This window comes from Myotis davidii, unplaced genomic scaffold, assembly GCF_000327345.1.
Source record: "Myotis davidii unplaced genomic scaffold, ASM32734v1 scaffold132, whole genome shotgun sequence".
NCBI lineage: Eukaryota > Metazoa > Chordata > Mammalia > Chiroptera > Vespertilionidae > Myotis > Myotis davidii.
Window position 1 is genome coordinate 2688232 of NW_006285258.1, and position 14631 is coordinate 2702862.

General features: G+C 35.7%; 1 protein-coding gene across 8 annotated transcripts in view; it reads left to right on the top strand.

The window, feature by feature from the left end:
* Nucleotides 1-11689, top strand: part of GABPB1 (GA binding protein transcription factor, beta subunit 1) — a 32210-nt gene extending 20521 nt beyond the window's left edge. For 7 of the 8 annotated variants that reach the window (XM_015558934.1, XM_015558935.1, XM_006756012.2 and 4 more), the window contains 2 exons: nucleotides 2789-2904; nucleotides 10171-11689. In XM_015558934.1, coding sequence (XP_015414420.1) covers nucleotides 2789-2904; nucleotides 10171-10323 — 269 coding nt within the window. In that variant the 3' untranslated portion in view covers nucleotides 10324-11689. Of the gene's footprint in view, nucleotides 1-2788; nucleotides 2924-10170 lie in introns of all 8 variants that reach the window. The other variant, XM_015558939.1, reaches the window with a different exon arrangement.
* The last annotated feature ends 2942 nt before the right edge of the window (nucleotides 11690-14631 follow it).

A 14631-nucleotide genomic window follows, 5' to 3' on the forward strand; every position in this document is an offset into this window, starting at 1 on the left:
GCAAAGGCGGCCCCAGGGCCGCCTTTGCCCTGCCCCCCAGCTCTTAGCTCCCCCATGGGTTTCCGATCACTGTAAGTGGCAGGGGGCTTCTCTTCCTGTTCCCTTTCGCCTCCCTGCATTGTGCCTACATATGCAAATTAACCGCCATTTTGTTGTCAGTTAACTGCCATCTGAGTTGTCAGTTAATTTGCATATAGCCCTGATTAGCCAATGAAAAGGGTAACTCGTACGCCAATTACCATTTTTCTCTTTTATTGGTGTAAAGATAGTACAGACTGGGTGACTTGAACAACAGCTTTTTATCTTCTTTCAGTGCTGGACGTTTGAAATCCTCGGTAAAGGGGTTGGCAGTTTTAGTTTCTTCTGAGACCTCTCTCTGTGGCTTGCAGGTGGCTGCCTTCTTGCTGTGTCCCCACATGGTTGTCCCTCTTATGTGTGTATTGTCTTTGTCCTGGTCATCTCTTCATGTAAGGACACCAGTCATATTGGATTAGGAGCCTCCCAAATGATCCTATTTTTGACCTTATTCACCTCTTTGAAGTCCTTATCTCCAAATACAGTCACATTCTGAAGTGCTGTGGGTAAGGACTTAAACATTTGGACTTTGAGGGGACACAATTCAGCCCATAACAAAAACCAGAGCTCCCTTTCTGCAAGTAGCTAGACAGATTCTAAGTTTATACTGATAGGGGAGGAGGGAAGATGAAAAAGAAAGAAAACTCTGGAAAAGAAGAACAATAAGAGGAACCTACTGAATATTAAAATAAACTTTTAAAGACCCCATAATTTTAAAATGTGTAACTGACATATGAACATATATACTATGTAGACAGTTCAATGAAACAAATACAAAGTTCTCAAATTTTTGAGTTAATTTGTAAGTGTAACAATATAATATGAGTTAAAAGAAATAAAACTTTAATTCTCATTATTTCTAATGTTTTCAATTACATTACACTAAATATTAGTTTTACTTTTTTCATTTGTGTTTACATTTGTAAATGACAGGTTTTAATGTTTTGACAAAACATTAAAGGCTTTGGAACAATTGTAATTTTCCCCATTGTTTTGTATGGCTTCAGTATGCACAGCCATTTCTATAGTTCTGTACTGCTAAGGTACTGTTAAGTAAAGCAAGGACGGTCTCTCTCTGTATAATTTACATTCATATGAAGAGATACTAAAAATTGGGACAAAGTCCAACAACCCAGTAGAGAAACAAGCAAAGTGTATAAACAGACAACATTCATAATGGCGTATCCACACATTATTATGTAACTAAATAAAGGAAAGCTCTTATGTACTGACTAGGGGCCCATTGCATGGATTCGTGCACCGGTGGGGTCCCTCAGCCTGGCACGTACCCTCCTGCAATCAGGGACCCCTCGGGGGATGTCAGATTGCTGGTTCCCCCAAGGATTGTAGTAGTTCGCAGAGTGGTAGGTGGCCGGGGCACCACTTCATTTGTTTGTAATGAAGTCTGTCACTCCTGCTCATCCCGGCCCTGCTGTGCCTGCTGTTGCCACTGCCGCTCAGTAGCACTGCGCCAGCCGGTAGCACTGCGCCAGTTGGCAGCACTGCGCTAGCCGTGAGCACTGTGCCAGCCAGTAGCACTGCGCCAGCTGGCAGCACTGCGCTAGCCGTGAGCCCTGCGTCTGGCGCCCAATGGTCAGATGAGCGGCGCTCCCGCTATGGGGGTGCACTGACCATCAGGGGGCAGCTCCTGTGTTGAGCGTCTGACCCCTGGTGGTCAGTGTGCATCATAGCTACTGGCCAGTTTTCCAGTTGACAGTCACGTTGGCTTTTATATATACAGATGAAAGACAACTTATATATGTGCAGTGAAAAAAAGCAACTGCAGAATGATATATCTGTTGTGTATATATTTGACTATGTTTTATATGTATGATACCTTTTGTGTAACAAAAAAAGAATGTATGTTCATGTTTGTTTTTACATAAATTAACAAGAATAGTACATGAGAAACCAATAAAAGTGATTATCTGTTTTACGAGTGGAGTGAGAGCTCTCAAAGTATGCTTGGTAAATATTGTTTTGAGTTTGAGTCATGTGAATGAACATATTATATATAAAAAAATGTTTTGCCCTAACCAGTTTGGCTCAGTGGATAGAGCGTCGGCCTGTGGACTGAAGAGGCCCAGGTTCAATTCTGGTCAAGGGTATGTACCTTGGTTGCGGGCACAACCAAGGGGGTGTGCAGGAGGCAGCTGATGGATGTTTCTCTCTCATCGATGTTTCTAACTCTCTATCCCTCTCCCTTCCTCTCTGTAAAAAATCAATAAAAATATTTAAAAAAATTTTTTTAATCCTCACTCAAGGATATTTTTCCATTGAATTTTAGAGAGTGGAAGAGAGAGGGAAAGATAGAGAAATATTGATGAGAGAAACATATCGATTGGTTGCCTCCTGCACACTTCCTGACGAAGGCCCGGCTGGGGAGGAGCCTGCAACCGAAGTACGTGCCTGTGACTGGAATCAAACCTGCCACTCTTTGGTCTGCAGGCCAACACTATCCACTGAGCCAAACTAGCTGATGCTTATATATAAAACTTAAAAAAAATAAGTAGGTGCTTAAACAAGGAGAGATTTGCAGTAAAAAAGCAAGAAGATGAAGACAAATGTGGGCATCCTCAAAAAGTAAATCAGTGGTTTGAAATTGTTTTAGAATATAATTTATTTTACATGAGTTGCATCAATAATGTTGACTATTTTTATTTCAACTAAACCTATCTGAAAATGAAGTAACATATATATTTTTTCACTTTAGTATTAACAGTACCAGCAACAGACATTGCTGAAGAAACTGTTATAAGTGAAGAACCACCAGCTAAGAGACAATGCATCGAAATAATTGAAAACCGGGTGGAATCTGCAGAAATAGAAGTAAGGAGTCTTTTACCCGGTGTGTTTTGCTGCAGTCATCCAAAATAAATCCAATTTGCTTTTTTTTGTGTCTTTTATATTTATTACTGACAGTGTTGTTTTGATTCGGAAAGTATATAGTATTATTTTGTTTAATTTTTGCTTTATACATATAGCAAACCCTCAATAAATAAATATTGAATGAATGAATGAATGAGTGAAGAATTTGTTTGTAATGAAGTCTGTCATCCTGGTAACATTGGAATGTCTTTGTTTCTTGCACGCCATCCTTCATTTTCCATTAAATTTACATACATCATTCTCACAAGTCACTAAAACAAATATCACTGTATATTGACTAAAATTGTTTTCTCTTTCAAAAGCGAAGTGCAAATGCCTATTTAGGCTGGGGAGATCTTTGTAAAGAAGGTTGATACTTGTCAAGTGGGTTTATTATAAAGCCATGGATAACTGCTTATTTTACTTAATAAGTCCGTTAGGGAAATTAAATTTAGACTTTTTTTACCCTCTCCCAAACTAGATTATAAATGCAAACCATTGTGTAAGTATAACTAATCTTTAGTTACCTTGCAGGTTTTTTTTCTCACATGACTGTAGATAAAATTATGTCCCCCAAATTGGATATTAGCTTATATCAAATGACAATACATTTATTCAAAAAGTTATTTTGGAGTTTTTATGAGAATTTAAAAAATTACATACTCATTATACACAAATTCATAATTTCTGATATATGTGAATAGTAAATGTTGGTGAATATTTAAGGTTCTTTGTAATAGAAAAGAGAGGATTTGAGAAAAAAAAAGTCACTAGAAGGCAACATAATCCTGGTTGAGGACAATTAGAAAATATCCTTTGCCTAAATTCATTTAAATGTAAGACTGGTATATTGGCCACAATCACAAAGAATTTTTGCGGTGAAAATATTATCTGGTTCATCTTGTAACCAGAATATTTGGCAAAATTATCTCTTTAGTTATTGATGGTAAGCTGTTTTATTTCTTAAAAATTTAAAGTGATATTCAGTACATTGAAGTTCTTACAAACTAGCAATTTATTCCATTGAATAGTATCATATACTTATTATTTAGTAATCTTTTAAATATCTTTTTCTGATATGTCAGATGATCTTTTCTGGCACATAAGGTAAAAAATATATACAGGTGTCTCCTTAAATGTACATACTTTGAATAATTATAAAGGCAGTATTTATTAAAATACATTCATTTTTAAAATGTAATACAAATCAGATGTTAAAGTGTATATGCAATTTTGGGGACACCCTGTATATGTATATGTATGTATATGTCTATATGTATATCTATGTGTGTGTATACATATATATATATATATTTTAAAGAATGATTTATTTATTTTTTATTTAAAGAATAGTTTGTTAAGTTTTAGAGAGAGAGGAAGGGAGAGGGAGAGAGAAATTTTGATGTGAGAGTGCAACATTGATCGGATACCTCCTGCATACCCCCACCAGGGATTGAGCTCGCAACCCAGGCATGTGCTCTTGACCGGGAATGGAACCGGCAACCTCCTGGTGCACCAGATGATGCCCAACCAACTGAACCACACTGGCCAGGGCAAGGTGAAAAATATTTTGTCATGTACTTTGCTTTAACTATTTAATAAAAATTATCTTTAAAGTTCTTGAAATTAAAAAAAAATCTACACCTGAGGATATGTTTATTGATTTTAGAGAGAGGAAGGGGGCGGGGGAGTTAGAGACAGGGAGAGGGAGAGAGAGAGCATTGATATGTGAGAGAAACATTGATTGGTTGCCTCCCATATGGGCCCCCATCCCGACTGGGGACCAAACCTGCAACCTATGCCCTGGTCAGGAATCAAACCCTCACCCTTTTGGTATACGGGACGACACTCCAACCAACTAAGCCACCTGGCCAGGGCATTACTTGAAATTTATTAAACATAAACTTATTGAATTCAATTATATTTTTAAATCATTGAATGTGCATCCTGTAGCTTTATTTATCTAATGTGAGAATTGCTGTTTTCTCAAAGTTCCACCTGATTCTCCTCTTACAGTCTTTCAGAGACCAAGAGGAAATAATGGTAAACAACAGGAAAGTATGACTTGAGATATGTAAATTATCTAGAACCATGGAGATACACCTTCAGGGGATAGAGTTTTAACTTGGTATAAAGAAGAGTGTTTGTTTCGTTTTTAGTATGTAGAGTTTTCTGGTGGTGGAAATCTTATTCTCCATCCACAGAAATGTTCAAGCCAAGGTTGCATGATGTCTTAGAACTATTATAAAAAGACCTTGAAGGATGCAGTAAGTTTAGATGGTAGAGGTGGGCTGGAGTATAGAATGAGGAGACCTCTAGTGTTTTCATCAGATCAGGTAATCATTTCCGTATAACACATGAAGTAGTTTTTTGAAGTTATTTTCTTAGATAATCAATAGAATTGTCTTGGGACAGATTTTTTTTTATTACTCCTCTCTGAGTGACAGTTTGGTCATTCTCACAAAAGTCTCTCTAAGGCAGTGGTCTGACCTGGGGCAATTTTGATGCCAGGGGACATTTGACAATGTCTGGAGACGTTTTGGGTTATCACAATTAGGGGCATAGCATTAATATTTGGGTAGAAACCAGGGGGGTGCTGCTAAACATCCTACAATGGTGCAAGGACAGAGAAACTGCTGTAAAGGAATTAAATTAACTCGTTATATAGAATCTAACATGTTTGTGTTTCTCTGTGTGTATCCACAACTACCAGAGTGACTGTCTACAAAGAAAGTATTAATATATACAGGCTATCCCCCCTAAATATATACACTTTAGCAGCTGATAGCTCAATTTTGAAAATTAAATGAATTTTAATAAACACTGCCTTTATAATTATTCAAAGTGTGTATATACATTTTTTGGGACAGCCTATATTTACAATTTCCAAGTTAACATTGGAGAGATTTATCAATAATCTCCAGAAATATTAGTTTAAATTATAGAAAGTTTATTGTAAATGTGGCTTTCACATCTGCATTATAGCAATATAGGAAATAAAATAGATTTATTTTTTAGAGGAAGGTATGAATAAAACTAAATTGTAATAATGTATATCATTTTATCACCCCTTGATATTACTGTACAGTATATTTTTGGAAGAAGTGTGCTGTTTTTGGATTTCTTTCATAAATAAACACCAGCCTAATCTGAATTGAAGTTCAAACTTAATTGTACATGTGGGAAGGAGGAGATGTAATTAGTATATTAGGAGTAACAGATTTTTCCCTATTATTAATTATGTGAATTCAGGAAATACCTTTATCTGTTTTTTTGCTGTGGAGATTAAAGATGAATGTTTATTAGCAAGTTTTTTTTTAATGAATAATTTATATCTTTTAACCAGTGATAAGTTGGGATCCTTAGTGTTCTTTAAAAAATTAATTTCTATAAACTTTACAAAATGTTTCATTTGATACAATTTTTAAAATTTGTTTTCTGCCCTGGCCGGTTTGGCTCAGTGGACAGAGCGTCGGCCTGCAGACTCAAGGGCACCAGGTTCGATTCCGATTAAGGGCATGTATCTTGGTTGCGGGCACATCCCCAGTGGGGAGTGTGCAGGAAGCAGTTCTCTCTCATTGATGTTTCCAGCTCTCTATCCCTCTCCCTTCCTCTCTGTGAAAAATCGATAAAATATATTTAAAAATAAATAAATAAATAAAATTTGTTTTCCTTTTATTAATGATGAGCCTTTTGATCTTCCAAAGTTTAAAATTTTTTATAGTCATATCCCTTTTATTTGTTAAAAAATATTTTTATTGATTTCAGAGAGAAAGGGAGAGGGAGAGAGAGAACCATCAGTGATGAGAAAATCATTGATTAGCTGCCTCCTGCACACCCCTCACTGGGGATCGAGCTCGAAACCCTGGGCATGTACTTTGACCTCCTCGTTCATAGGTTGACGCTCAGTCACTGAGCCACTGTGGTTGGGCAGTTATATCCCTTTTTGATAATTTTTTTTTCTAGCGCTGGAGTAGTCAAAATTTTTTTGTAAAGGGCCATTAGGCTAATAATTTCAGCTTTTTAGGCTATATGGTCTGTGTTTTGCTACTTAGTTCTGTCATTGTGGCAGGTTAGCAACCACAGACAATTTGGAAATGAGTAGGTATGGCTGTATTTCAATAAAACTTTATTTATAAAACTAGGTTCATATTTGGCTTATGACAGTTAGAAAATTGATGTTTACACACAAACAAACGGACAGCTCACACACCCTGTCCAGTTTCCATGTTAAAAAACAAAACTAAACAAAACATTTAATAATTTAAGAATATGGGTCTGGACTCAGATTTAGATTTAAATTATACTCTACAATTTTCTGATTCTGTAATATTGTTCAAGTTAATTTAACCTTTGAAGGCTTGGCTTCCCCACCAATAAAAAGGGGAAAATAATAGCACCTCTGTTATCAGATTGTGTAAGGTTTAAAGGAGGGTGGGTACATGTGAAGGACTAGTACAATGGTAGGCATATAGTAAGTGCTCAATAAAAGATAATTGCTACTAGCTGAAACAGAATTCAAGAATCTTGTTTGAAAATGAAAGAGCAAACTCAAGTCTTACCTTGCTCTGTTGTCCCATTGCCTAATGCAGTAGTAATATATTGCTTTTGTTTGGAGTTGTGTAAGACAAATATTTTCTTTTATTGCTACCAAATCTTATCAGAATTTATTTTTTTGGAATTTTTCAATGTTAGTCTGTTAAAGGAAAAATACTTTAGGATTAATATTAGTACAATTATTTAATACTAATAATATTAGTATGTTTATTGAAAAATGTCAAAATTCTTTTTATTGTGGTTTTATTGCAAAAGGTCAAAGCTATTGGATTGGCATTTCTATTTAAATATAAATCTAAAATGTGAGTCTGGACCATTTTTTGCACTATTTATATCCAAAAAAACCAAATTACTGTTTGCATTTAGAAAGTATCTTACATGTAAATATGTTCAGTAAATGAACAAATGAATTTGGAAACAGGATCTTTTGAGTAAAATAAATAATATTTTCCACTTTTTAGAGATTTTTATTTTTTTGCTAAGTGAGATGGCAAAAAGATTCTTTCCCCAAATACCTATATTTCTGAGAAGTAAAAAATGAAAACACAAACTTTAATAATGTTAACTATGCTTTTAGCTTATAATAAGATATATTCTACTAGTTGAAATAAAAATACAAAATAAGGAAAATAGGATTAAACAGTATTCACTGTTAGACTATTTATCTCAGTTTGCTTTTATCCTTTGAAATAATTGTGACTCCCTTGCTGTTTCTAAATGTTAATAAATAGCTACCAGGAAAAGATATCTTAGAGTATCTGTTTTAATTTTTCCTACCAAATCAGGGAAAATTTCTTTTATCCACATTCAAAACGTTGGCTACCAAATGATCTTATTTCTTAACACAAGTGAAATTTGATAACACGTACGAATAGCTGTAAGTGTTCCTGCTAGCTCAGTGATGGCGAACCTCCAACACGCGAACTCATTTTTTTGGTTGATTTTTCTTTGTTAAATGGCATTTAAATATATAAAATAAATATCAAAAATATAAGTTTGTTTTTACTATGGTTGCAAATATCAAAAAATTTCTATATGTGACACGGCACCAGAGTTAAGTTAGGGTTTTTCAAAATGCTGACATGCCGAGCTCAAAAGGTTCGCCATCACTGTGCTAGCTGGTTAGGGTCTAGCTAGTTCCTGGGGAAGCAGCCCCATCTCCCCCTTTCCCATTGTTGTGCTCAGTATTCCATGGTTCACTGCCAGGGGACTGGCGTTGATTGCTTACATGAGGCTCATCTTTTGGGTGTTCTTTCTGTCTTATTCCTACTCTGTAATCTTGCCTGGGATAAGGAGTGGGTAAGAAAAGGGTAGCAAAGTAGGGCTTGGGAATTTCTTAAATTGCAGATGAAGAGCACATATTTTTTCTACTTGTACATTTTGTGTAATTGGAAGATTTGAATGCTACTTTTGTAGTCAACCACTCCCACATTTGATGAACCTATGGGAAAAATAAATGTTAGATGTAGCTTTATTCCCAGTGTAGGAAGGCAGAAGTAGTAAATATGCTCCCCCTTGTGGACCATGTGAATAATGAAGAAGAGGGAATTTTTGGTTTCACAATGGATAAGGGTCAAGAAGGCAGTGGATGAGACTCTCACACTGCCCTTTTCCCCAGCAAGATGCTGACCCCTTGCCTTCAGTTTCCTCTGGTCAAGTGTCTTATCCAGTGTGAGTGTGGCCTTTCTTATGATTAATAGTCTTACCCTTAGCCCCCACCACACTAGCAGATCCTGGGCCTCTGTAAGGTGTTTGAGCTTGGGTGTGTGCAGAGTGAGCTTTTGTTCTTGTGCTTACTAGAGCTATGGGAAAAGAACCCGTGAAATGTTTTCCCTTGGGCAGCTGAATAGGGCCAGAGTGAGGAGGAGGACCAGATTTGTTTCAACTCTCAATTTATTGAGAAATTCAGTACATATATTTTATACCTGAATAATTCACTAGTCACAATAGAGAAATTAGTACTTTATTGATTTGTAAAATAATATAATTTAGGAAACTAATTTAGACCAGCACTCTTCATTTTAGAGATGAGGAATCTTGCTCGCTATCATTGAGAAAGATAGTTTTATAAGCAGTGATATTAGAATCTCACAAACCTGACTCCTATCCATGTTACCATGAAAAAGCCACATCATCTCCGAGCATCATTTTCCTCATCTGTAAAATGGGCATTGTATCTGTCGTAGAGGCTTGTCCTTGGAAATCACCTTGTTTTGTCATATAATGAGTGCTTAATAAATACTGTTTTTAAGTATTATCTTTATTTTTTAATTTTTATTTTTTAAGATTTATCTTTAAATAAAAATGCAGATAAAGATATGGAGAGCTATGATGGTATATTTCCATCTTAAAGTTCTTCACCAGTTTTTGTAGTACATATGAGACTACAAGTACCTATTTGGGTTCATTATGTTAGTCTTATATCTAATTAGGGCATACTTTCCTTGAGATAAAAAAACAACAAATTTGCAGTCTGTATCTCACAGTGTGGAACACAAAATCGAGGGCTTTGATTATTAGTAAATTGGTTGAAAAGGCAACTTGTCCAGGAAATATCGATAGGTAACTATTTTTAGCTACTATTTTTTTGTTAAAGGATGCATGCTTGTAGATGTTAATAATGTATTTGTGCAAAAATTGAAAAAAACAACTTTTTGTTTGCTTAATTAGGAGAGAGAAGCTCTACAGAAACAGCTGGATGAAGCAAACCGAGAAGCCCAAAAATACCGACAGCAGCTTCTAAAGAAAGAACAGGAAGCAGAAGCCTACAGACAGAAATTAGAAGCTATGACTCGTCTTCAGACTAATAAAGAAGCTGTTTAGTTGAAATGAACATGTAGTTTGAGTTACTTTTGGTCAAGAAAGAATACAATCTTGAACTGTACACAGGAAGGTGCAGTCATGGGAAGACAGGATGCTAGAAGAGACTACAGATTGATAATTGGACTAAAGCCATGTGGTCTGAATCCTTGTAACATAAAACTTTTGAAGTTGTCAAATGTATTTAAAACTGAACTCTGTAAATAGTTTTTGTTTTTTTTACAGTTCTAAATGAGTTGATAAAGATTGTTGAAGAGATCCAAAAACACAATAAGCCACTGTTTTTGTGAATTCTTTTTGATTTTAGTACGAACGAACCTTAATTTCTCAGAAACAGAACAGTTTTAAGGGTGATCGTTGATTAGACCAAATGTGTCATAATTATGTGGTGGACTGATACTGGAATTGCTCCTGTACGTTAAAGCTTCTGTGTGAAGAGAAGATTTCTCCCAGGAAATGTTTGTACAGCTTTAAGTTGTCTCAGATTCTCTGAAAACATTTTTTAGAAAACAAATTTTTATATTTGTTCAACTTCAGCTATACCCAAGTAGATTTACATGTATATGAAGCAAATATTTTTTAAACTTTGTGTTTGTACATATCCTGCATGTTTTATAATTTCAAAATGTATCACTTGCATAGGTATTTTCCCCACAAAGATAATGAAAATTATTTGGGGAAAAAACCCTCCTTTTATTCTGTAGGTCATCTTAACTAAGTAAACTAGCAGCTGGTTTTATTGGAATGATAGTGTTCTTGGAAGGAGCAGCTTACAAGATAACTTGAATTTGAAAACTACAAAATCTATGCTTTTTTGAAAATTTCATAGTGGGGACGTGAAACTGTATTCTGTGCCTTCCATCATGATTTCCACATGAAAGCACTTTAAGGCAGTATGTTTTAAGATAATGTTTTTGGAAAACTCAAAGCATATGGGTTTTTGAAATATTTCATGGACTCATTCCCCTCCCTCCCCCAGGAAATTATTCTTATGGAAAAAAAATGCTTTTGTATGTAGAACAAGAACTTTTTGTACTACAGTGATGCTATAGAGATGTCTACCATAACTTTTACTTTTCCCTGTGAAAGCTGTATGTCCGTGCTGCGACTGCTCTCATCACAATATTGTCGAATTCCACAGTGTATGAACATTACACTCTGACATACTGTTTATTCTTTTTTTGTAATATGTAACTTCATACATTTTTTCTTGCTTTATTTCTTACATTAATGTTTTAATTGCTTTATGAAAATGTTTAATCCTAAGGCTCTACTAGATAATCTATACTGTAAAGAGAAGCAATTACCCTTAAGAAACAATTACTCTGGCCTACTTTTCTATTTTACAATTAAATATCTTTTCCACATATATTCAGTGTAGACTTATATTTTGACCATATTTTGTTCACACGTTAAAATTTTTGTTCTGTGTATTAAAGCCATATTCTACCATATGAAAATACGTATTCTTCACACTGTCTTGAAAGTCCTTGAGGTAGCTCCTTGGGAATTTGTTAATTCTCTTACTGCAGTTATCAGTTCGGTAGGTAATATAGTAAAATGATCTGTGAACTATCAGCTTGATAGTTGTTACTTGGAAACTGTTATAAAGATTCTAGGACAAATTTAAAAACTAAGGAAGAGAAAAATTTTTTTTTCAGTTTTCCACTAAATTTGACATAAATTTTATTTTTTAAAAACATCTTTATTGCTGTAAGTATTACATATGGCCCTTTTTTCTCCTATTGACCCCTTATAGCCCACCCCTGCCCCCTGCCCCAGCCTCCACCACCCTATTGTCTGTGTCCACGGGTTATGCATATATGCATACGAGTTCTTTGGATCTCTTCCCACCCGTTGACCCTCCCCCACCTTTCCTCTGACATTACAGTTTTTTCCATGCTTTTGTGTCTCTGGATCTGTTTTGTTTAACAGTTTATTTTTTTTATTAGATTCCACATATGAGTGAGATCATGTGATACTTGTCTTTCTCTGACTGGCTTATTTTGCTTAGCATAATACTCTCCAGGTCCCTCCAATGCTGTCTCAAAGGGTAAGAGATCCTTTTTATACTACTGCATAGTATTCCATGGTGTACATGTACCACAGCTTTTTTATCCACTCATCTACTGATGGGCACTTGAGCTGTTTCCAGATCTTGGCTATTGTAAATTGTGTTGCTATGAAGAAAGGGGTGCACATATTCTTTCTGATTGGTGTTTCAGATTTCTTAGAATATATTCCTAGAAGTGGGATCACTGGGTCAAATGTAATTCCATATTTAATTTTTGAGGAAATTTCATACTGTTTTACATATTAACTGCACCAGTCTGCACTCCCACCAGCAGTGTACTAGTGTTCCCTCCTCTCCATATCCTTGCCAACACTTGTCATTTGTTTATTTGTTGATGGTAGCCATTCTGACAGGTGTGAGATGGTACCTCATTGTTTTGATTTTCATCTCTGATGATTAGTGACTTGGAGCATTTTTTCATATGTCTCTTGGCCATTTGTATGTCCTTTTTGGAGAAGTGTCTATTTAGGTCCTTCACCCCATTTTTTAATTGGATTGTTTGTCTTCCTTTTGTTAGGTTGTATGAGTTCCTTATATAATTTAGATATTAACCCTTTATCAGATGTATCATTGCCATACAGTGGGCTCCCATACAATGGGCTCCCTTTTCATTTTGTTGATGGTTTCTTTTGCTGTGCAGAGCTTTTTATTTTGATGTCGTCCCATTTGTTTATTTTCTCCTTAGTTTCCTTTGCCCTATGAGGTTATCTGTAAACATATTGCTACGAGAGATGTCTGTGATTTTGCTGCCTATGGTTTCTTCTAGGATTTTTATGGTTTCACAACTTACATTTAAGTTCTTTATCCATTTTGAGTTTATTTTTGTGTATGGTGTAAGTTTTTGGTCTAGTTTCATATTTTTTTTTTGCATGTATCTGTCCAATTTTCCCATCACCATTTATTGAAGAGACTGTCTTGACTCCATTGTATGCTTTTGCCTCCTTTTCAATTAATAATTGAGTGTAGTGGCTTTGGTCAATTTCCGAGGTCTCTGTTCTGTTCCATTGGTCTATATGTCTGTTCTTATACCAGTAGCAGACTGTTTTGATTACATTGGCTTTGTAGGATAACTTGATATCTGATATTGTGTCCCCTCCAATTTTGTTCTTTCTCAAGATTGCTGCACCTATTCCGGATTTTTTTGGTTCCATATAAATTTTTGGAGTATTTTTTCTAGATCTGTGAACTGTGCCATTGGTAATTTAATAGGGATTGCATTGAATCTATAGATTGTTTTGGGTAGTATGGATATTTTAATGATGTTAATTCTACCAATTCATGAACATGGTATATTCTTCCACTTGTTTATATCTTCCTCTACCTCTTTTTTCAGTGTCCTGTAGTTTTTTGAGTAGAGGTCTTTTACCTCCTTAATTAAGTTTATTCCTAGGTATCTTTTTTTTTTTAATGAAGCATTGACAAATTCTTTATGGTATTTATTTTCATTTTTTTGTTAATTCTCACCTGAGGATATTTTTATTATATTCACCAGTTTATTCTGTTCATCAGATTATTTATTCACTTGATTTTTAGATTCACTTGTTGATAGATGTGTATTTGTTGTTCTTTACCTTTTGTATTAATTTGTATCTTTACCTTTTTCTTCTTCTTCCTCTTCTTAAAGGATACCTTTCAGCATTTCATATAATACTGGTTTGGTGGTGATGAACTCCTTTAGCTTTTCCTATCTGTGAAGCTCTTTATCTGACCTTCAATTCCCATAGATTTTTATTTTTACAGGCCATTTTTAGAAAGCATCCTATATAATAAAAGCGTAATAATATGGTAGGTGTCCGACCGATTGGTCGACCAGTCGCTATGACACACACTGACCACCAGGGGGCATACACTCTGACCGGTAGGTTAGCTTGCTGCTGGGGTCTGGCCAATCGGGACTGGGCGAAGGGGCCAGACACGCCATGGAGCCCTCCCGTGGTCCCTTCCCGGCTGGCCTGCCCCCATGGCCCCGATTGGGACTTGGCAAGATGGCCTGATCAGTTCAATCGTGGGCCAGGCTGAGGGACCCCACCTGTGCACTTATTGTTATACAAAGAAGAAACACATATACAGAATACACAAATTACCAGCAAGGTGGACCCTAGGCCTTCTCTCCACTCTGGGAAAACAGATCAGAAGAGAAACAATTATTCCATCTTGGTAATTGTTTCCATCTATACAGTTTTTTTTAAGTGGCATTTCTACTCCTTTGCTGGTGCTTCCCTCCGCGCGCCCCCCCC